The following is a 24,369-nucleotide window of genomic DNA, read 5'->3' as shown; positions in this document are numbered from 1 at the left end:
GGTGGAAGTACAGTCTAGACTTGACTTCTCGACTGTTCGATTGATCCGATTCATTCATATATTGCCTGGGATAATTTGTTACGATTTTATTATTGTGGACTTGGGGGAATTATATATGTTTAGATTTCTGCAGTTAGTTGATTTACAGATAATTACTAATCTCAAAATGCTATAATATTTTGATACCTGGGTAATGTAGTCCACACACCCGCCACTGGTGTGGACTATTGGCATGTGGAAAAATACATTATCCAGCGGCGGCCACTGTACGCTTGAGTGCAAGATACGCAAGGTCAGTCATGAAACAAACGTGGTTGTAACATTAATCGGTTGTTGATCTTCTGAAGTGTATTCCTGTGTTAAGATTTGTGTGCACTGTATTTCAGTCTAACTCCGTGCATATGTTGCTACTTGTTCCTATATTCGTTTCGCCTTTCGTGCACGATAATCCACTTCAGTGCTGCCATATGGCAGAAGCAGGACAACATAATAGCTAGACCCAAGGTCCAGCAGAGGGCGCTATTATTCCTGACGTCTTTAAATCAAACGACGTCAGGAATAATAGCGTCCTCTGGCGGACCTTGTGGCTGTATAGTAAGTGCCAAAGATATCACACTTAAACTAAACATTGTCTAATGAATGCATCACATCATTATACCATGATAAAGACAAGTTAATAGTGAGGTGATTTTCACATTGGTGGATGGACAGTATTTCCATTGTTGTAACTTGACCCAACAATCAACATTGCATTAGTATTTAGTAGGCAAGTGAATCCACAACTATCCATGTGTCATCATGCGACATGAGGTCATGTTGTGTTGTTGTTTACATTCATGCACTGTCACATTGTATATCTATATTCCCCAGGAGGTGCTATTGACACACCACAGGCAAGCTTGCTCTGTCAGTGCTGATTGTTAGAAGGTGATTTTACCGCAGCCATGAACTACGCTCGGTTTTTGACAGCTGTCAGTGCAGCTCGGAAGCCCTCTGCTATTCGAATGTTGAGTAAGTCGTCATGGTTGTAGAGCTCTATTCCATATCGTTCTATTCTGTGTTTTGCCATCTGGAATTTCTCTGTAGTATTTTATTTATTTGTACGTTTTCAGATATTGTAATTTCATTGTTATGTGTAACCTACCTATCTTGCCCCCCCCCCCCCCCCACCACCCCCAAGCTGAGCTCCAGCAGAGGTCACCCCCCTCCATGATCTCCTTGGCTGGAGGGGCTCCCAACCCCAACACTTTCCCCTTCCAGGCCTGCTCCATCCAGGTGAAGAACGGGGATACGCTCACCTTCGACGAGACCATGATGAAGAGGGCTCTGCAGTACTCTGCCTCCAGCGGGTGAGTCAGTGACTGACAAGACATTGGTTCCGTCCAAAATGGCACCCTATTTACTATATACAGTGCATTCGGAAAGTATTCAGACCCCTTGACTTTTTCCAAATGTTGTTATGTTACAGACTTATTCTAAAATGGATTAAATTGTTTTTTTCCCCTATCAATCTACACACGATACCCCATAATGACAAAGCAAAAACAGGTTTTTAGACATTTTTGCAAATGTATTAAAAATTAAAATTAAAATTTACATAAGTGTTCAGACCCTTTACTCAGTACTTTGTTGAAGCACCTTTGGCAGTGATTACAGCCTCAAGGCTTCTTGGGTATGACACTACAAGCTTGGCACACCTGTATTTGGGGAGTTTCTCCCATTCTTCTCTGCAGATTCTCTCAAGCTCTGTCAGGTTGGATGGGGAGCGTCGCTGCACAGCTATTTTAAGGTCTCCAGAGATGTTCGATCGGGTTCAAGTCCGGGCTCTGGCTGGGCCACTCAAGGACATTCAGAGACTTGTCCCGAAGCCACTCCTGCGTTGTCTTGACTGTGTGCTTAGGGTCGTTGTCCTGTTGGAAGGTGAACCTTCACCGCAGTCTGAGGTCCTGAGCACTCTGGAGCAGGTTCTCATCAAGGATCTCTCTGTACTTTGCTCCGTTCATCTTTCCCTCGATCCTGACTAGTCTCCCAGTCCCTGCCTCTGAAAAACATCCCCACAGCATGACGCTGCCACCACAATGCTTCACCGTAGGTATGGTGCCAGGTTTCCTTCAGACATGACGCTTGGCATTCAGGCCAAAGAGTTCAATCTTGGTTTCATCAGACCAGAGAATCTTGTTTCTCATGGTCTGAGAGTCTTTAGGTGCCTTTTGGCAAACTCCAAGCGGGCTGTCATGTGCCTTTTACTGAGGAGTGGCTGCCATCTGGCCACTCTACCATAAATGCCTGATTGGTGGAGTGCTGTAGAGATGGTTGTGCTTCTCCACAGAGGAACTCTGGAGCTCTGTCAGAGTGACCATCGGGTTCTTGGTCACCTCCCTGACCAAGGCCCTTCTCCCCCGATTGCTCAGTTTGGCCGGGCGGCCAGCTCTAGGAAGAGTCTTGGTGGTTCCAAACTTCTTCCATTTAAGAATGATGGAGGCCACTGTGTTCTTGGGGACCTTCAATGCTGCAGAAATGTTTTGGTACCCTTCCCCAGATCTCTGCCTCGACACAATCCTGTTTCGGACCTCTACGGACAATTCCTTGGACCTCATGGCTTGGTTTTTGGTCTGTCTGTGGGACCTTATATAAACCGGTGTGCGCCTTTCCAAATCATGTCCAATCAATTTAATTTACCACAGGTGGACTCCAATCAAGTTGTAGAAACATCACAAGGATGATCAATGGAAACAGGATGCATCTGAGCTCAATTTCGAGACTCATAGCAAAGGGTCTGAATACTTATGTAAATAAGGTATATTTAAAAAAAACTGTTTTTGCTTTATCATTATGGGGTATTGTGTATAGATTCATGAGGAAATTGTTTTATTTGATCAATTTTAGAATAAAGCTGGAATGTAACAAAATGTGGAAAAAGTCAAGGGGTCTGAATACTTTCCAGATGCACTGTATATCCAGGCTCTGTCGCAGCCGGCCGCGACCAGGAGACTCATGGGCGGCGCAGAATTGGCCCAGCGTCGTCCAGGGTAGGGGAGGGAATGGCCGGCAGGGATGTAGCTCAGTTGATAGAGCATGGCGTTTGCAACGCCAGGGTTGTGGGTTCGATTTCCACGGGGGGGCCAGTATGAATAATAATATGTATTCACTAACTGTAAGTCGCTCTGGATAAGAGCGTCTGCTAAATGACTAAAATGTAAATGTAAATGTATATACTTTTATATGTTTTTTTATGTTTTCAGAAATTAGTAAACATTTATAAAAAACAGTTTTCGCTTTGTCATTATGGGGTATTGTGTGTAGATTAAGAAAAAAATAATTGTATCCTTATTTTAGAAAAGGCTGTAACATAACAAAATGTGGAAAAAGTCAAGGGGTCTGAATACTTTCCGAATGCACTGAGAAACCTTAGGAACACCTTCCTAATATTGAGTTGCACCCCCTTTTGCCCTCAGAACAGCCTCAATTTGTCGGGGCATGGACTCTACAAGGTGTTGAAAGCGTTCCACAGCGATGCTGGCCCATGTTGACTTCAATGCTTCCCACAGTTGTGTCAAGTTGGCTGGGTGTCCTTTGGATGGTGGACCATTCTTGACACACACGGAAACTGTTGCGCGTGAAAAACCCAGCAGCGTTGCAGTTCTTGACACACTCAAACCGGTGCGCCTGGCACCTACTACCATACCCGGTTCAAAGGCACTTAAATATTTTGTCTTGCCCATTCACCCTCTGAATGGGACACATACACAATCCATGTCTCAATTCTCTCAAGGCTTAAAAATCCTTCTTTAACCTGTCTCCTCCCCTTCATCTACACTGATTGAAGTGGATTTAACAAGTGATTTCAATAAGGGATCGTAGCTTTAACCTGGATTCACCTGGTCAGTCTATGTCATGGAAAGATGTTTTGTACACTCAGTGTAGTGCACTACCTTTTATAGGGAATCTGTGCTATTTTGGACACAGCCGTTGTTTATTGTGAAGTAGCATCTCTTTTAGCCCACAAAAAGGGGTATTCGTTCAAAAGTCTGTGGAAGCTTCTTCAGAGCATGATATGGAAGAGTCAACAAGGACAGCCTCAATAAGCTCTCCATGACACAATGTGCATGACTAGCTCTAACATACTGTACAATTCGCATGGTCAGGAGTTTAGAATGTAGAATCATGCGCAAATGAACAGTTTGAACACGTTTTATTATGAGGTGTTTGAACTGTTCAACGCTGTTTATTGAAACGGTTAGAACAACATGACACCTATGCTAGTTAATGGGAGTGGTAGAAGGTTATCTCTTAACAGCTTCTTATCTTATCTTCTTAGATTTACAACTGTCTAAATAGTCAATAGTGACTCATATTAGTCTGTAGAGCTCTCAACCCGTGTGTGTGCTCTCAACCACTGCTTTGCTTGCCACAGCATTGGTTTAATCACTTCTGATAAGAGTTAACAGGGCGATAAAGCCAAGGCTGCTTCCCAAAAGACACCGTATTACGCACACTAGGATTAACGTTTCACTGGATGTCAAAACCGAAAATGTTATTACGACATACCGTGGCTGCTATTCAGGTTTGATTATTAACGATTAGGTCTATTTCTTGCTTAAAAATACAAGTTTCCTTCGAAATAAGATGAGGTTAAGGTGAGATAAAGTAGGGTGAGGTAAAGATAAGGTGATGTTTTGTAACTGCAGGTTATTCAGTATGAGGCGAATCTGAAATTCCACTTAAGTCAATATGTTCACTTAGTCTCGCATGGACATCAATGTATGACTAAGTGAAAGTTCAACTAAAGTTTGGATTCACCCCTATGAATGGAAAGTTTAATTTAGGCCTTATCTACCCTGTATAGAATCCCAGAGCTGTTGACTTGGATGAAGAACCTGCAGAAGAACCTTCACAACCCTCCTACAGCCAACTACAGTGCTGAGATGGGCCAGATGGACATGTGTGTTACTACAGGGAGCCAGGAGGGCCTCTGCAAGGTATTATATTGACATTTTAGTCATACAGCAGACGCCTTAATCAAGAGCGACTTACAGTTAGTGTATTAATCTTAAAATAGCTAGGTCCGACAACCACATACAGTGAGGGAAAAAAGTATTTGATCCCCTGCTGATTTTGTACGTTTGCCCACTTACAAAGAAATGATCAGTCTATAATTTTAATGGTAGGTTTATTTGAACATTGAGAGACAGAATAACAACAAAATAATCCAGAAAAACGCATGTCAAAAATGTTATAAATTGATTTGCATTTTAATGAGGGAAATAAGTATTTGACCCCTCTGCAAAACATGACTTAGTACTTGGTGGCAAAACCCTTGTTGGTAATCACAGAGGTCAGACGTTTCTTGTAGTTGGCCACCAGGTTTGCACACATCTCAGGAGGGATTTTGTCCCACTCCTCTTTGCAGATCTTCTCCAAGTCATTATGGTTTCGAGGCTGATGTTTGGCAACTCGACCCTTCAGCTCCCTCCACAGATTTTCTATGAGATTAAGGTCTGGAGACTGGCTAGGCCACTCCAGGACCTTAATGTGCTTCTTCTTGAGCCACTCCTTTGTTGCCTTGGCCCGTGTGTTTTGGGTCATTGTCATGCTGGAATACCCATCCACGACCAAAGGAGGTTCTCACTCAAGATTTGACGGTACATGGCCCCGTCCATCGTCCCTTTGATGCGGTGAAGTTGTCCTGTCCCCTTAGCAGAAAAACACCCCCAAAGCATAATGTTTCCACCTCCATGTTTGACGGTGGGGATGGTGTTCTTGGGGTCATAGGCAGCATTCCACCTCCTCCAAACACGGCGAGTTGAGTTAATGCCAAAGAGCTCCATTTTGGTCTCATCTGACCACAACACTTTCACCCAGTTCTCCTCTGAATCATTCAGATATTCACTGGCAAACTTCAGACGGGCATGTATATGTGCTTTCTTGAGCAGGGGGACCTTGCGGGCGCTGCAGGATTTCAGTCCTTCACGGCGTAGTGTGTTACCAATTGTTTTTTTGGTGACTATGGTCCCAGCTGCCTTGAGATCATTGACAAGATCCTCCGGTGTAGTTCTGGGCTGATTCCTCACCGTTTTCATGATCATTGCAACTCCACGAGATGAGATCTTGCATGGAGCCCCAGGCCGAGGGAGATTGACAGTTCTTTTGTGTTTCTTCCATTTGCGAATAATCGCACCAACTGTTGTCACCTTCTCACCAAGCTGCTTGGCGATGGTCTTGTAGCCCATTCCAGCCTTGTGTAGGTCTACAATCTTGTCCCTGACATCCTTGGAGAGCTCTTTGGTCTTGGCCATGGTGGAGAGTTTGGAATCTGATTGATTGATTGCTTCTGTGGACAGGTGTCTTTTATACAGGTAACAAGCTGAGATTAGGAGCACTCCCTTTTTAGAGTGTGCTCCTAATCTCAGCTCGTTACCTGTATAAAAGACACCTGGGAGCCAGAAATCTTTCTGATTGAGAGGTGGTTAAATACTTATTTCCCTCATTAAAATGCAAATCAATTTAACATTTTTTACATGCGTTTTTCTGGATTATTTTGTTGTTTTTCTGTCTCTCACTGTTCAAATAAACCTACCATTAAAATTAGACTGATCATTTCTTTGTCAGTGGGCAAACGTACAAAACCAGCAGGGGATCAAATACTTTTTTCCCTCACTGTATCACAGTCATAGTAAGTAAAACTTTCCTTAATAAAGCAGAAGAGAGAAGTGCAAGAAAGGTAAGTTAGGTATGACTGTCACTAATGATCCGGTGATGATGGTGATCATGAGTCTGTCCTATTCTCACCCTCTCTACTACTTTTCTCCATGTTTTGGCAGGTGTTTGAAATGCTTGTAAATCCCGGAGATAACGTTCTTCTGGACGCACCCACGTACTCTGGAACTCTCGCTGCAGTAAGAAACTCTACTCCCAACCACAGATATACACATACATAATCACTTTCTCTCTCTGTCTCTCACTTACTCAGAAAAGCTTTATTAGCATGAATGGCAAGGCCACTGTTGCTAAATCAAAATGTGACAGATAATAATAGCAACAACAGCAATGCAATAATGATGATAATAATAGTTACAGTAACTTACTCTCACACACCCTCACACACACACTGTGTTCGCCGTCCCAAGCTCCAGCCATTGGGATGTAACCTGATCAATGTGCCCAGTGATCAGCACGGTATGATCCCGAGTGGCCTGAAGGAGGTGCTGTCCAGCTGGGACCCAGCAGACGTCCACAAGCCACACAGCACCGTACCCAGGGTCCTCTACACAATCCCCAATGGAGGAAACCCCACCGGGGCCTCTATGACCACCCAGAGGAAGAGGGAGGTCTACGAGGTACAGGACAGTCTGCAGACCCATAGGCCCTGTTCAAATAGTTCAGAAATGCATCCTTCCTTCCTTGAAGTAATCACAGATCTGATTTGGTTGAATTGGTGAAAGTAACAGGGTGGTAACCTTGCTTTCACCTATCCAATCACTTTTAGATCAACGCTTACCTCAAGGAAACCTCAAGGAAGTATTCAAACAGATCCCCCATTATCGACTGGATATGCAGCAGCTACTCTTCCTGGGGCCCACATAAAACGGGCAAATACATGACAAAGTACAGAACAGTTATAGACAAGAACAACATAAGATATTATATTAAATTCAAAATAAAAATAAGAGTTACAGTATATATTGGAAACAACAATACTATTTACACACTATTCATATTCTTATATACAGTACAGTTAAATTAGATCTTTAGAAAGAGGAGAGGCACTTTGATACAATATGTTTTTTTATCTGTTTTTTAAAACTAAACTTTCTTTTTCCAGAGTAACCTCTGATGGCAGAGCATTCCATGATGACATGGCTCTATACATAACTGAGCGACGCATTAAATCTGTTTTGGTTTGGGTACAGTGAAGAAACCCATAGTGGCGTGTATGGTGGGGGGGGGCAAATAGTCCAGGTAGCCATTTCATTAGCTGTTCAGGAGTCTTATGGCTTGGGGGTAGAAGCTGTTAAGAAGCCTTTTGGACCTAGACTTGGCGCGCCGGTACCGCTTGCTGTGCAGTAGCAGAGAGAACAGTCTATGACTAGGGTGGCTGGAGTCTTGCGGTCGGAGGCCAAGCAGTTGCCATACCAGGCAGTGATGCAACCAGTCAGGATGCTCTCTGATGCAGCTGTATAATTTTTTGAGGATCTGAGGACCAAATCTTTTCAGTCTCCTGAGGGGGAATAGGCTTTGTCATGCCCTCTTAATAGTGTCTGTGGATACCTCTATTTGGGCCTGTAGCACATCATAAAGTCTAGAGACTGACCGTTTTGAATGGGGTTTGACAAGGATAAGGTTATCTAATGTAGGATTATTTGGCTTAATGCAATACTGTGGGATATGTATCCTTAAGAAATTCCTGATTTGGAGGTATCTGAAAAAATGTGTTGCTGGCATGTTAAACTTACCCTGTAATTGTTGAAATGAAGCTAAATGACCATCAATGTATAAGTTACTGATTATTGTGAGCCCCTTATCCCTCCACTGTGAAAACACCATATCATCCAATGCAGGGTGTAAAGCATGATTCAGGCAAATTGGGCTGTCAATGTACACTACAGTGAAGCGGCGACTCCGGGATGCTGACCTTCTAGGCAGAGTTGCAAAGAAAAAGCCATATCTCAGACTGGCCAATAAAAAGAAAAGATTAAAGATGGGCAGTCTGAGATATGGCTTTTTCTTTGCAACTCTGCCTAGAAGGTCAGCATCCCGGAGTCGCCTCTTCACTGTTGACGTTGAGACTCGTGTTTTGCGGGTACTATTTAATGAAGCTGCCAGTCGAGGACCTGTGAGGTGCCTGTTTCTCAAACTAAACACTGTAATGTATTTGTCCTCTTGCTCAATTGTGCACCGGGGCCTCCCACTCCTCTTTCTATTCTGGTTAGAGCCAGTTTGCGCTGTTCTGTGAAGGGAATAGTACACAGCGTTGTACGAGATCTTCAGTTTCTTGGCAATTTCTCGCATGGAATAGCCTTCATTCCTCAGAACAAGAATAGACTGACGAGTTTCAGAAGAAATGTATTTGTTTCTGGCCATTTTGAGCCTGTAATCAAACCCACAATTGCTGATGCTCCAGTTACTCAGCTAGTCTCAAGAAGGCCAGTTTTATTGCTTCTTTAATCAGCACAACAGTTTTCAGCTGTGCTAACATAATTGCAAAAGGGTTTTCTAATGATAAACTTGGATTAGCAAACACAACGTGCCATTGGAACACAGGACTGATTGATGGTTGCTGATAATGGGCCTCTGTACGCCTATGAAGATATTCCATTAAAAATCAGCCGTTTCCTGCTATAATAGCCATTTACAACATTAACAATGTCTACACTGTATTTCTGATCAATTTGATGTTATTTTAATGGACAAAAAAATTATTCTCCTGTTCCCCTAACTCTTTCAATTTTGTATTGGTGTGTTTCTTCCTCTCCGATGTACAGTGAGGGAAAAAAGTATTTGATCCCCTGTGGAATTTGTACGTTTGCCCACTGACAAATAAATGATCAGTCTATAATTTTAATGGTAGGTTTATTTGAACAGTGAGAGACAGAATAGCAACAAAAAAATCCAGAAAAACTCATGTAAAAAATGTTTGCATTTTAATGAGGGAAATAAGTATTTGACCCCCTCTCAATCAGAAAGTTTCTGGCTCCCAGGTGTCTTTTATACAGGTAACGAGCTGAGATTAGGAGCACACTCTTAAAGGGAGTGCTCCTAATCTCAGCTTGTTACCTGTATAAAAGACACCTGTCCACAGAAGCAATCAATCAATCAGATTCCAAACTCTCCACCATGGCCAAGACCAAAGAGCTCTCCAAGGATGTCAGGGACAAGATTGTAGACCTACACAAGGCTGGAAGGGCTACAAGACCATCGCCAAGCAGCTTGGTGAGAAGGTGACAACAGTTGGTGCGATTATTCGCAAATGGAAGAAACACAAAATAACTGTAAATCTCCCTCGGCCTGGGGCTCCATGCAAGATCTCACCTCGTGAAGTTGCAATGATCATGAGAACGGTGAGGAATCAGCCCAGAACTACACGGGAGGATCTTGTCAATGATCTCAAGGCAGCTGGGACCATAGTCACCAAGAAAACAATTGGTAACACACTACGCTGTGAAGGACTGAAATCCTGCAGTGCCCGCAAGGTCCCCCTGCTCAAGAAAGCACATATACAGGCCCGTCTGAAGTTTGCCAATGAACATCTGAATGATTCAGAGGAGAACTGGGTGAAAGTGTTGTGGTCAGATGAGACGAAAATGGAGCTCTTTGGCATCAACTCAACTCGCTGTGTTTGGAGGAGGAGGAATGCTGCCTATGACCCCAAGAACACCATCCCCACCGTCAAACATAGAGGTGGAAACATTATGCTTTGGGGGTGTTTTTCTGCTAAGGGGACAGGACAACTTCACCGCATCAAAGGGACGATGGACGGGGCCATGTACCGTCAAATCTTGGGTGAGAACCTCCTTCCCTCAGCCAGGGCATTGAAAATGGGTCGTGGATGGGTATTCCAGCATGACAATGACCCAAAACACACGGCCAAGGCAACAAAGGAGTGGCTCAAGAAGAAGCACATTAAGGTCCTGGAGTGGCCTAGCCAGTCTCCAGACCTTAATCCCATAGAATATCTGTGGAGGGAGCTGAAGGTTCGAGTTGCCAAACGTCAGCCTCAAAACCTTAATGACTTGGAGAAGATCTGCAAAGAGGAGTGGAACAAAATCCCTCCTGAGATGTGTGCAAACCTGGTGGCCAACTACAAGAAACGGCTGACCTCTGTGATTGCCAACAAGGGTATTGCCACCAAGTACTAAGTCATGTTTTGCAGAGGGGTCAAATACTTATTTCCCTCATCAAAATACAAATCAATTTATAACATTTTTGACATGCGTCTTTCTGGATTTTTTTGTTGTTATTCTGTCTCTCACTGTTCAAATAAACCTACCATTAAAATTATAGACTGATCATGTCTTTGTCAGTGGGCAAACGTACAAAATCAGCAGGGGATCAAATACTTTTTTCCCTCACTGTATATGAAATAATGTAAATTCTAATCACAGCCTTGAGAGATTCCCAAAGGGTAGAGTGGTTAACATCCCCCGTGTCGTTAGCTCCAAGGAAAAAAGCATTTTGCTCCTTCAAATACTGACAAAAAGTATAATCTTTCAACAAGTATACGTCTAAGCACCACGGTCGCCGACCTGCAGACATACAGCTGAAGTCGGAAGTTTACATACACTTAGGTTTCAACCACTCCACAAATGTCTTGTTAACAAACTATAATTTTGGCAAGTCAGTTAGGACATCTACCTTGTGCATGACACAAGTAATTTTTCCAACAATTGTTTACTGACAGAATATTTTCACTTATAATTCACTGTATCACAATTCCAGTGGGTCACTAAGTTGACTGTGCCTTTAAACAGCTTGGAAAATTCCAGAAAATGATGTCATGGCTTTAGAAGCTTCTGATAGGCGAATTGACATCATTTGAGTGAATTGGAGGTTTACCTGTGGTTGTATTTCAAGGCCTACCTTCAAACTCAGTGCCTCTTTGCTTGACATCATGGGTAAATCAAAAGAAATCAGCCAAGACCTCAGAAAAGAAATTGTAGACATCCACAAGTCTGGTTCATCCTTGGGAGCAATTTCCAAATGCCTGAAGGTACCACGTTCATCTGTACAAACAATAGTACGCAAGTATAAACACCTTGTGACCACGCAGCCGTCATACCGCTCAGGAAGGAGACGCATTCTGTCTCCTAGAGATGAACGTACTTTGGTGTGAAAAGTGCAAAACAATCCCAGAACAACAGCAAAGGACCTTGTGAAGATGCTGGAGGAAACAGGTTCAAACGTATCTATATCTACAGTAAAATGAGTCCTATATCGACATAACCTGAAAGGCCGCTCAGCAAGAAAGAAGCCACTTCTCCAAAACCGCCATAAAAAAGACAGACTACGGTTTGCGACTGCACATGGGGACAAAGATCGTACTTTTTGGAGAAATGTCCTCTGGTCTGATGAAACAAAAATATAACTGTTTGGCCATAATGACCATCGTTATGTTTGGAGCAAAAAGGGGGTTGCTTGCAAGCCAAAGAACACCATCCCAACCGTGAAGCACGGGGGTGGCAGCATCATGCTGTGGGGGTGATTTGCTGCAGGAGGGACTGGTGCACTTCACAAAATAGATGGCATCATGAGGAAGGAAAATGATGTGGATATATTGAAGCAACATCTCAAGACATCAGTCAGGAAGTTAAAGCTTGACCCCAAGCATACTTCCAAAGTTGTGGCAAAATGGCTTAAGGACAACAAAGTCAAGGTATTGGAGTGGCCATCACAAAGCCCTGACCTCAATCCTATAGAACATTTGTGGGCAGAACTGAAAAAGTGTGTGCGAGCAAGGAGGCCTACAAACCTGACTCAGTTACACCAGCTCTGTCAGGAGGAATGGGCCAAAATTCACCCAACTTATTGTGGGAAGCTTGTGGAAGGCTACCCGAAACGTTTGACCCAAGTTAAACAATTGAAAGGCAATGCTACCAAATACTAATTGAGTGTATGTAAACTTCTGACCCCCTGGGAATGTGATGAAAGAAATAAAAGCTGAAATAAATCATTCTCTCTAGTATTATTCTGACATTTCACATTCTTAAAATAAAGTGGTGATCCTAACTGACTTAAGACAGGGAATTTTTACTAGGATTAAATGTCAGGAATTGTGAAAAACTGAGTTTAAATGTATTTGGCTAAGGTGTATGTAAACTTCCGACTTCAACTGTATATATTGTCAGGTTTCAGCACCATGGACAGCGGAGAGTGGTCTGTAATTAGAATCGGGTGATTGATAACCGACGCAGCTGCTGAAATTAGTTTGGAGTCCAACAAAAAATAGTCAATTCTGGAATATGATTTATGAACTGACGAAAATAAAGAATAATCCCTATCTGTTGGGTGCGTCAGTCTCCAAATTTCGACAATGTTAAGGTTTGTCATCAATGTATTTAGACAGACACTGGCATTTGATTGTGACCTTGATAGCTGTTTATCTAACAGAGGATCTAACGTACTTAAAGTCGCCTCCAGCAATAACACTTGTATCCGAGAAATTTGGTATGGCCTTAAATAGCCTTTGAAAAAATTATCGATCATCAAAGTTGGGTCCATATAAATTGACCAAGGTTATTGGTATCGAATTCAGTGTACCAGCCACAATAATATACTGACCATTAGGCTCTGAAATCGAGGATGAGTAAATAAAAGGAATGTTTTTCCTTATCAGGATTGCTACCCCTCTCGCATTTGTATCAAAATTAGACTGGTAGATCTGACTGATCCAGCCAACTAGTAGTTTGTCCTAAGCCGAGCGTTTAATATGAGTTTCTTGAAGAAGCACTATGTCAGCGCCCAGTGATTTAAGATGAGAAAAAACCTTAGCTCTTTTCACGACATGACCTAAGCCATTGCAGTTCCAACTGACTTCCAACTGATCTTTAATCCACCAGGTCTACTCTGTGCCCGGTCACTATGTGGCATTTCTTATTTTAGAGCAAATTGTTGCTGTCATACAAAACCCAAAAGAAAAACGTCCCGCCGTGCGGGAACTTGTCATGCCACCTGTACTAAAAGTGCACATAAAACACAGACCCCATCCCCCCTCCCGTCTCATTACTGAGTGACTTCCCCAAACGAAGCACTCCTTGACTAGACATAAAGCCTGAACTAACTTGGCATCTATAGATGCTCCGCATATAAACAAATATTAAATAACACTTAACTCTCACGTGAGTGGAACTAAAACATGATAGGCTAAACAATGCTATGTAAGCAATAACATCTCACCCATCATTATAAGTCCCAATTTCTGATGTTCTAATCGAAAAGACATCGGCAGGAAATTCAAACACATTCCTGGCCTATATTTGGCCACTTAGCCTGTTGACAGCAGTTCTGTATCCTCAGCCAGGAAGCTTGCTTGACAAGAACAGGTCGGCCTCTTTTGGGTTGTCAAACGTACGTGTTGATCCCTTGACTGTCACCTTAAACCAGGCTGGGAAGAGGAATCCATATCGGATGTTGGCCGCCCTGCATTTCTTGCACAACTCATCATACTCTTTCCGTTGGTTCCTCACCCCCAAAGTAAGATCTGGGTAGAAAGACACCCTGGCTCCGTTGTAGTTAAGGGGGAACTTTTGAATAGCCAGCTTGAGGATGAGATCCCTGGTCTGGGGATAGTGCAGCTGTGCGATGAATGGCCTTGGTGGTGCTCCCTTGGCCGGCTTCATTGCCTGTGATCTGTGTGCGCGGTCAATCAGGATGGCCGTTTTGAAGAGTTCACTCCCCAGCAATACTGGTATCAGCTCCAAAACAAATTCAGTGGGTTTCCCTTTCTCAGTGTCCTCCTGGATCCCAAATATTCTGATGTTCGGGCGTCTTGAATGTGACTCGAGCATTTCCAGTCGGGCTTTCAGGGTTTTGTTGTCATTTTTGAACATTGCGCACTGTTTCTCTATGTCCTGTAGCCTGGCCTCGTGACTTTATTTTTATTTTTTTATTTAACCTTTATTTAACTAGGCATATAGATGCTCCGCATATAAATCAACTGTCGTCTGCTCGACCTCATGCACCCTTGCCTTGGTTGGCTTCACAGTTTCAGTCAAAGTCCCAATACTCTTTGAGATATCAGCCAACCTTGTGTCCAACTTCTTGCTTAGTGAGTTTATAGCGGCCAGTAGGTCACTTGGAGTAGGTTCTGTGGGGAGCTCTTGGGAGCTAGCGTCTTCAGCTAAGTCCTCGTGGGTCAGCGATGTTGACATCAGTTCATTGTCTGTCTCATCCAAATTATCTTGTTTAGCGCCTTTTCCCTTTGTCACATTGCCAGACAATGTTTGAAATTATAGGTGGTGAGAGATTAAGATAAATATGAATTTGTTTCAAAATTGAGCGGAGCTCTAACAAAACACGTCTATTCCATAGCACGCTCTCTAGCTCCCCCATTTTAGCTTCTTGTAAGACAAGTGGCAAATCATTTGTAAAAATAGAGAACAGTTTCGGCCCAAGGCAACTGCCCTGAGGGATACCGCACTGTACATATCTGATGTTAGAGAAGCTTCCATTTAACAATATTCTCAGAGTTCTACGGGATAGGATGGGAAAGGGAAGGAAAGGGAGGCAACTAATTTGAATAGCGTACAGACCGCAGAGTACAGACCGATAGTGTATATTGCAGCCACAATTACACATAGTGTCTATAGCCTGACAAATAGTGTCTATAGCCTGGTCCCAGATTTGTTTGTGCTGTCCTGTGTGCTGTCTCTGAGTTAGTGAGACAGCACAAACAGATCTGGGACCAGGCTAACTGACATTGGGGAAGGAAATTGGGAGGAACCCAGTCTGAATCCATTGTTCTAGTTCTTATTAATGATTTCCTTAACAGTCTTATTCAAATAGGGCCGGAGTTTTACACGGTCCTGGTCAGGTCACGCGACCAGTGAAGAACACCTGACCCTAAAACACTGACTCATGCGTAGAGGAGCGAAGGGAAAGGGAGGGTTTCTTTTTGAAATGATTGTGCTTGTTCTATTCAAGCCTCTGTCAAATATTGATTTCCCTAAAGGTCTACTTCACCAGAACTAATCAAGTTTTGGTTCCCGTTTTGACAGCTTGCCAGGGAGTATGACCTCCTCATTATTGAGGACGACCCCTATTACTTCCTACAGTTTGACAAGGTAAAAATGGGTTCATTGTTTAATGTATTATGACTTTGTATGTTTTATTGGGACGCATTGCACTGGTATCACCCCTGCTGTATATCATAGAACAGGTTGCTCATGTGTTTCTCTCTCTCTCGCTCTCTGTCTGCAGCCCTGGGCTCCCACGTTTCTCTCCATGGACGTTGACGGGAGAATCATTAGGACAGACTCCTTCTCAAAGATCCTGTCGTCAGGGTGAGGCAGACTCAGATCGCCAAGGCAACTATGTGGGTTTAGAGGTCAGAGGTCAGGGAGGAAGAAGGAAGTACAGTCACTGTATTAATTTACCTTTATTTATGCAGGTTTGTCTAATTGAGATAATAATCTCTTTGGCAAGAGAGACCTGTTCAGTAGCCTGGGGTCTCTGACCTACCTTTCACTTCTATATCTCGCTATCCAATAAACATACAAAGACTAAAAAATATAGTTTAAAAAATACAGTTTCAGTTATTACACTATTACTAGCTACTTTAGTGGGATTTTGTAATCTGTCTCTCTATGTCAGAACCTTTTTACCGAGAGATTGAGTCAGAAGCTGTGTACTCAGTGGGTTAGTGAGTCCTTGTATTTCCAGTTCATGTGGACAATTTAATTACCTTGTGCTATTCCCAGTAGGTATTACACACACACACACACACACAGGATGCAGCACTGCAGCACCTAGAGAGACAGAGCGAGGACACGCTGCTCATTGTTGTTGTTATGATGTTCCTTCACTGGTGAAATGGCCCCTGTCTGCCTTTCCCATGTGTGTGTCTCTGCAGGTATGACCCTCTGTGTCTGTCTTTGCAGGCTGAGGATAGGCTTTGTAACTGGGCCCAAGCCGCTGGTGGACAGAGTGGTACTACACATCCAGGCTTCTACAATGCATACTAGCACCTTCACACAGGTGAATTAACCTCTACTTCTAACCACATCACACCCTTTAAAATTGCATCACCTTCCCCTTTAAAAGTAGGCCTGGTAGTAAACTACCCCACCATTCGCTTTGAAACACATGTAGTAACATGTAGTAATAAATAAGTAATATAGCATTCATGTCTTAGTAAACTGCAATACCATCCCCTTTAAAATTAATGGTACATAGTAATAAATACGTTCAGGCATATTTATTTCATGTGATGTTTGGTTGTATTTTCTACTGCCTCTAGTCTCTAGTCATTGTTTAAATCCCATAATAGGCTTCTTTCCTGTGACTGTAATCACAGCAAAACATGAAACTGCGTATTCAGTAGTGCACAGCGTAACAACACGTTTTCCAACAGAAAACGAAAACAAGGTATTCCAAGGTAAAACAAGGTAGTAAACATTTCAGGTAGACCCTCCACGTTTTGGCCTGCCTTCTTCCCATTTGGTTGCTAGTGAATACGACCCTGATTATAGTTTTTTAAAGTTATTTTGCCAGAAGAGACAGTTGGCAGCAGTTTCAATGTGAGTAGTTACCATAGCAATAATAAGACAAATGCAATCATCGAGAGAGATATTACTATATCATGTTCTATTTATTTCTGTGAATGTACTGTACCGTTCTCAGTATAGATTAGTGGCATAATTGTATGTGTTCCCCGTAGAGATGAGAGTAGAAAGAAAGTGTTAGTTGTTTAATCCCTGTCATCACAGAGGTTAAAGAGAAAATCCACTCAAAAACAATATTTTGGTATTTCTTTCATTAGTCCATGGTTGATGCAGTTCCAACATGTTTTGCATGTCAGCAGGCAAGTTTTCAAGATATTGGACTTTCAAGAAGCAAGGGTTCACCGGCCACATCATCATGATGCTGGATTTTCCCTTTAATGCAACGCTAATTGACTTTCCTTGAGCTGGCAGAACGAGACAGTAATGCTCACTCGCTGCCTGCTCTTTGTAGACGAATATCATGTTATTGTAACATCTGTGGGTTATTTTCACGCATGCAGAAGGAAATTAGGGAATAAGTAAATGAAGATGTGTGAGTCAAAGACAAGCACACTGTCTAGCTCTCTAGAATATATGTAATTACATCTGTCTGTCTGTCTCTCTGATCGTCACATCTGTTTTTCCTTAATAAATATAGATGATATAGAAGTATGGAATGTTATAGACAATATGGGGAATTTATAAAGAGTTAACTCCATTTGTTTACAATGTGAGAGAAGAACATGCAACACAATGCACTGGAACATGCAACAAATGCAGTGGTGACTACTGCACCCTGGCCGGTTCTCGGTCCCCCCTCTCCTTCTCTCCATCTCTCCCTCTCCAGCTCATGGTGTCCCAGCTGCTGCATGGCTGGGGTCAAGAAGGCTTCCTCAACCACATAGATGGGTAGGTCAAAGGTCGTACCACTGGCACCTGTAAAAACATCACGCATCGATGGTGTCAATATAGCTAGAGATATGAGTTGTTTGTGTTATGGGTTGTTGTGCGATTATTGCTTTTTGGGGGGTATTGATTACAGTATCAACAGTTCAGCACTTTACAGTATGACGGACAAACCTTTTCTCTTTCAGAGTGATTGAGTTTTACAGAACACAGAGAGATGCCATGCTCTCATCTGCAGACAAGTGGCTCAAAGGTTTGTGTTTGACTCACTCACATGGTTGTGTCCATTGAAGCCTAACATTAAAAACACCTCACACAGTGCTAGTACCTTGTTAAAATCACAAATCTACAGAGGAAGTAGTGCTATGCCAAAGGCATAATAAGAAACAATATCCCTGCTCCTGTGTGTGTGTGTGTGTGTGTGTGTGTGTGTGTGTGTGTGTGTGTGTGTGTGTGTGTGTGTGTGTGTGTGTGTGTGTGTGGGTGTGGGTGTGGGTGGGTGTGTAGATGTGGCAGAGTGGCACGCCCCAGCTGCAGGCATGTTCCTGTGGATCAAGCTGAAGGGCATCGCAGACACCCAACAGCTGATCATGGAGAAGGCTCTGGAGAAAGAGGTAAACAGACACACACAGTCCAAACTCTACCCTACAGACCCACCTTGCCTAGGGCTCACCACAGCTCACACATACACTGACTAAACTAATACAGCCTGTTTGACTGAATGAGATAATGTTTGATGATTTAAAATAGTTCACTTACATTGAAGTCCTGTGTCTTTGGGCGGTTCAAGTCGTTTATAATATCTATATTTGAGATACTTCAAGAAGAAGTTTACTTTATTTGAACCAAGTCTCTATTTTCGATGTAAATGGCATGTTATAGAAGTGCCCAGACACTTTTTTTGTGATCTCACTTGTTTTTGATAAACTTACCCCACCAGCGATATACTTCCTCATGGTCACCCAAATACGCCCTTTTAGAAACGGCAAAGCTCTCAGTATAGTAATGCAGGTCTTTAACTGTTGTACACATGAAACTGTGTCATTCCAAACTTTATCCGCAACGTTCTATTCCATTTGAGCAGTTTCCTCTGTCCAGCTGTGCTGCTTCTCAATGTAGCACACACATAAAAATATTGTGGGCTATATTGAGAAGTATCACTCGAGATGCACAAAATGGAATACAAAGTTGCGGATAAAGTTCGGAATGACACAGTTTCATGTGTACAACAGTTAAAGACCTGCATTACTATACTGAGAGCTTTGCCGTTTCTAAAAGGACGTATTTGGGTGTCTTTGAAGGCTTTGTTCATGTTTTTCTGTGCCCCTACAACTGCCAAATGAGCATGAGGAAGTATATCGCTGGTGGGGTAAGTTTCTCCAAATCATCGAAAATAGAGATTTGGTTCAAATAAAGTGAACTTCTCCTTTAACAACAAGTCGGCTACAGGTAACCCTAGTGTCTGTCTTGTTGTTTTGTTGTCTAGATTTCTAGTCCTACTCATGCATGCAGGATGAGTAGTAAGAGATTTTCACTAAGGGCCGGGCTAGTGCTTGTCAGGAATAGGATGTTGGATAGTATGTGAAGCTGCCATTATCCACGAAGGCAAATGGATTTAAAATCCCACGGTTTTCCCAGCCGACACAAAAACACTCCAAATCCACGCTGATTGGTCTGCTTCTATGTGAAAAGAACAGGAAACACAATTGGGCTTTTAAAAATCTAACATGGGGTATTTTCCCTCACTGCACTAAACAATTGAAGCCAATTGCAGTAGATTATAAAAGGCTGGGTTCTGTGCAGAGCGGGTTTGGGAAAGTGTAAAAGTTATAGCTAATCTAATATCAGCACACAGAGTCTACTGTATAGTCCCCGTGCCCAAGGGCACTAAGATAACCTGCCTAAATGACTACCGACCCGTAGCACTGACGTCTGTAGCCATGAAGTGCTTTGAAAGGCTGGTCATGGCTCACATCAACACCATTATCCCAGAAACCCTAGACCCACTCCAATTTGCATACCGCCTTAACTGATCCACAGATTATGCAATCGACGGGGCTGTAGTGGAACAGGTTGAGAGCTTCAAGTTCCTTGGTGTCCACATCACCAACGAACTATCATGGTCCAAACACACCAAGACAGTCATGAAGAGGGCACGACAAAGCCTATTCCCCCTCAGGAGACTGAAAAGATTTGGCATGGGTCCTCAGATCCTCAAAAGGTTATACAACTGCACCATCGAGAGCATCCTGACTGGTTGCATCACCGCCTGGTATGGCAACTGCTCGGCCTCCGACCACAAGGCACTACAAAGGGTAGTGCGTACGGCCCAGTACATCACTGGGGCCAAGCTTCCTGCCATCCAGGACCTCTATACCAGGCGGTGTCAGAGGAAGGCCCTCAAAATTGTCAAAGACTCCAGCCACCCTAGTCATAGACTGTTTTCTCTGCTACCGCACGGCAAGCGGTACCGGAGTGCCAAATCTAGGTCCAAAAGGCTTCTCAACAGCTTCTACCCCCAAGCCATAAGACTCCTGAACAGCTAATCATGGCTACCCGGACTATTTGCACCCCCACCCCATCTTTTTACGCTGCTGCTACTCTGTTAATTATTTATGCATAGTCACTTTAACTCTACCCACATGTACATATTACCTCAACTACCTCAACTAGCCGGTGCCCCCGCACATTGACTCTGCACCGGTACCCCCCTGTATATAGCCTCCCTACTGTTATTTTATTTTACTTCTGCTCTTTTTTTCTCAACACTTTTGTTGTTGTTGTTTTATTTTACTTTTTTTTAAAGAAATAAATGCATTGTTGGTTAAGGGCTGTAAGTAAGCATTTCACGGAAATGTCTACACCTGTTGTATTCGGCGCATGTGGCAAATAAAATTTGATTTGATTTGAAGCAGTAGTTTTATGACACATAATCCAGTGCTTCAAGATAAGTGTGTGTGTGTGCGCATGTGTGTGTGAGAGAGTGAGCAAATTAACTATGACAGAAGTTCATAGGGGCTACAGCCACCAACCGCAGCAGCAGCAGTACAGTTTTGCCCCCTTTTGTCTTAGTGTCCATATTTGGTAGTAGGTGCTGGTTGGTTAAACATTGTCTGTTGTCCTAGGTGCTGCTTGTCCCTGGAGGTGTATTCATGATCAACAGCTCAGACCCTTGTCCTTATGTCAGAGCGGCCTTCTCCCTCTCCACACCGCAACAGATCGATGAGGTAAAGAAACACACACACATGCTGTCACGCCCTGGCTCTGGGACTCTGTTATGTTGAGCCAGGGTGTGTTGTTTCTATGTGTTTTGTGTTCTAGGTTGATTATCTAGCTCATGTGTTTCTGTGTTGGCCGGGGTGGTTCTCAATCAGAGGCAACGAGTATCAGCTGTTGCTTGTTGTCTCTGATTGGGAACCATACTTAGGCAGCCTGTTTTCCACAGTGTTTTGTGGGATCTTGTTCCGTGTTGGTTTTGTATTGTAACCAAGGACTTCACGTTATCGTTTTGTTTCGTGTGGAATAAAATAAGTATGTTCACTCATCACGCTGCACATTGGTCCACTGTGTTCGACGATCGTGACACATGCAAATGCAGCCACACATACACACACACCCACGCATACTTACAAATGCATACATACAAATGCACTTGAAGGCAATAAATGAGTAATACAGTTCCCTTCTCTCTCTTTCTCCACAGGCTTTCAAGAGGCTCTCTGCACTCATCAAGGAAGCGTTGTGAGGAATACATCAGGAATAACAAATAGATTATGAACTATTTTCATTGACAGAGATAAATCTTTTACGAATACACTAGCTTCAAGTTTTATTAGTCGCATGTACGGGATACACATGGTATACACCGTCCAATGAAATGCTTACTTGCAGGTTCCTTCTCGACAATGCAACAACAATAAGAAATAATAAAAGATAAGAATACGAACATTAATGGCTCAGTAGAATAGAATAAATGTTTTAGCATAAATATAATACAGGAAGGCACAATTTATAGTCCAATATTTGCATGTGTTTTGGGGGATTGGGGGGCAAGTGTTTAAATTGTGCAGTATTTAGCAATCTTAATAAGGGTTTGGTATCAGCAGTTGTGATGTGTGTGTGGGTGTGTGCTTGAGTGAGTGCATGGGGTGCTAAGGTGTGGAGAATCAGAGCAGGTGGTCAGTCTAGTTCATGAGTTCAGCTGTCTGATGGCTTGTAGATAGAAACTGTCTCTGAGCCTGTTGGTATCAGACCTCATGCTCCGATACCGTCTGCTGCAGGCCTTCCTCCGGCACCGCTTTGAGTAGACGTCCTGGATAGGTGGGAGCACAGTCCCAGTGATGTACTGGGCAGTCTTCACCACCTGCTGGAAGGCCTGGCGGTCGTGTACAGAGCGAATCCCGTACCAGGTTGTGATGCAACCAGTCAGGAAGCTCTCGATGGTGCAGCGGTAGTATTTGGAGAGGACCCGGGTGTCATGCCGAATTTCTTCAGCCGCCTTAGGAAGTAGGGACGCTGTTGCTCCCTCTTGAAAAGAGTGGTGGTGTTGTTGGTCCATGTCAACTCCTCAGTGATGTGGACGCCAAGGAACTTAAAACTGCTGACTCTCTACTGCAGTCCCGTTGATGTGGATCGGGGCATGTTCCCTCTGCTTGCAGAAGTCAACAATCAACGCCACAAACTTGAATCACCTTGAATTACAAAGATACAAACTTACCTCAGACAAGATACGCATGTTGCTTTGGAGATGACTGTGAATGTAATCACCATTTTGCAGTCATCGGTCTACCTTGGTAGCTAACACTGTGTGACATTTTGTACAACTTTACAACTGAATCAGCATTACTTGAGCCAAGCATTTCTGAACACCAAAACGTTCATAGTTTTTAACTGTGAAATGTTATACAGTATTTACACTGAACAAAAATATAAATGCAACATGCAACATTTTCAAAGATTTTACTGAGTTACAGTTCATATAAGGAAATCAGTCAATTGAAATAAATAAATTAGGCCCTAATCTATGGATTTCATATGACTGAGAATTGTCGCACTCCTCTTCAATGGCTGTGCGAAGTTGCTGGATACTGGCGGGAACTGGAACACGCTGTCATACATGTTGATCCAGAGCATCCCAAACATGCTCAATGGGTGGGTGACATGTCTGGTTAGTATGCAGGCCATGGAAGAATTGGGATATTTTCAGCTTTCAGGAATTGTGTACAGATCCTTGCGACATGGGACCGTACAATATCATGCTGAAACATGAGGTGATGGTGACGGATTAATGGCACGACAATGGGCCTCAGGATCTCGTTACGGTATCTCTGTGCATTCAAATTGCCATCGATAAAATGCAATTGTGTTCATTGTCCATAGCTTATGCCTGCCCATACCGTAACCCCACCGCCACCATGGGGCACTCTGTTCACAACTTTGACATCAGCAAACCACTCACCCACACAACGCCATACACGTGGTCTGCGGTTGTGAGGCTGGTTGGACGTACTGCCAAATTCTCTAAAACGATGTTGGAGGTGGATTATGGTAGCGAAATTAACATTCAATTCTCTAGCAACAGCTCTGGTGGACATTTCTGCAGTCAGCATGCCAATTCCATGCTCCCTCAAAACATCTGTGGCATTGTATTGTGTGGCAAAACTGCAAATGTTAGAGTGGCCTTATATTGTCCCCAGCACAAGGTGCACCTGTGTAATGATCATGCTGTTTAATCAGCTTCTTGATTTGCCACACCTGTCAGGTAGATGGATTATCTTTGTAAAGGAGAAATGCTCACTAACAGGGATGTAAACACATTTGTGCACAACATTTGAGAGAAATAATCTTTTTATGCATATGTAACATTTCTGGGATCTTTGATTTCAGATTAAATGAAAATCTTTTCTTACACTGTGTGTGTGTGCATGTTACCATTTTATAGCAGCAGAGAGTTATGGCGGTTAGGACTGTTTGTTGGCCTACCTTTAAAAGTGTGACTTCACGTGACTTAGAATGTTTCACTGCTCCAGTATGTAGCGGCTTTACGAGCTGTGGAGGCCAGACACACAAGGCCACTGTGCGTATGGTGCTTAGGAGGAGTGTTTGTTTGTGTACAGTATAAACCTCTGTCTCACTACTGCTTAGAACTGAACTTGCAGTTCCTTGAAACTCCTCTGTGTTGTGTACCGTATATCTATTGGGAAATGACACTCTTTCCGCAATATCAACACTTGCTAATGTGAGATAGCTAGTATTATTGATTAATGGA

General features: G+C 43.1%; 1 protein-coding gene across 1 annotated transcript; it reads left to right on the top strand.

Moving 5' to 3' along the window:
- The first annotated feature begins 233 nt into the window (after nucleotides 1–233).
- On the top strand, nucleotides 234–24,009 carry LOC311132800 (kynurenine/alpha-aminoadipate aminotransferase, mitochondrial-like). The gene is made up of 14 exons (XM_084166139.1): nucleotides 234–292; nucleotides 871–1,011; nucleotides 1,181–1,349; nucleotides 4,847–4,979; nucleotides 6,822–6,896; nucleotides 7,128–7,337; nucleotides 15,711–15,776; nucleotides 15,913–15,995; nucleotides 16,593–16,689; nucleotides 18,043–18,104; nucleotides 18,290–18,354; nucleotides 18,609–18,715; nucleotides 21,227–21,328; nucleotides 21,805–24,009. Exons 2-14 carry the CDS (start codon nucleotides 945–947, stop codon nucleotides 21,844–21,846), a joined length of 1,278 nt encoding a protein of 425 aa, XP_084022265.1. The 5' UTR covers nucleotides 234–292; nucleotides 871–944; the 3' UTR covers nucleotides 21,847–24,009.
- Nucleotides 24,010–24,369: the final 360 nt, after the last annotated feature.

The sequence above is a fragment of the Coregonus lavaretus genome (genome assembly GCF_964263955.1).
Source record: "Coregonus lavaretus genome assembly, chromosome: 7".
Lineage (NCBI taxonomy): Eukaryota > Metazoa > Chordata > Actinopteri > Salmoniformes > Salmonidae > Coregonus > Coregonus lavaretus.
Note: the sequence above shows the minus strand (reverse complement) of the source record. Positions and strands in the feature narration are given on the sequence as shown.

Coding starts and splice junctions, on each gene's coding strand:
- LOC311132800 (XM_084166139.1), top strand. CDS start 945: ATGAACTACGCTCGGTTTTTGACAGCTGTCAGTGCAGCTCGGAAGCCC. Junction 1,012..1,180: donor CTCTGCTATTCGAATGTTGA/GTAAGTCGTCAT, acceptor ACCACCCCCAAG/CTGAGCTCCAGCAGAGGTCA. Junction 15,996..16,592: donor TCAAAGATCCTGTCGTCAGG/GTGAGGCAGACT, acceptor CTGTCTTTGCAG/GCTGAGGATAGGCTTTGTAA.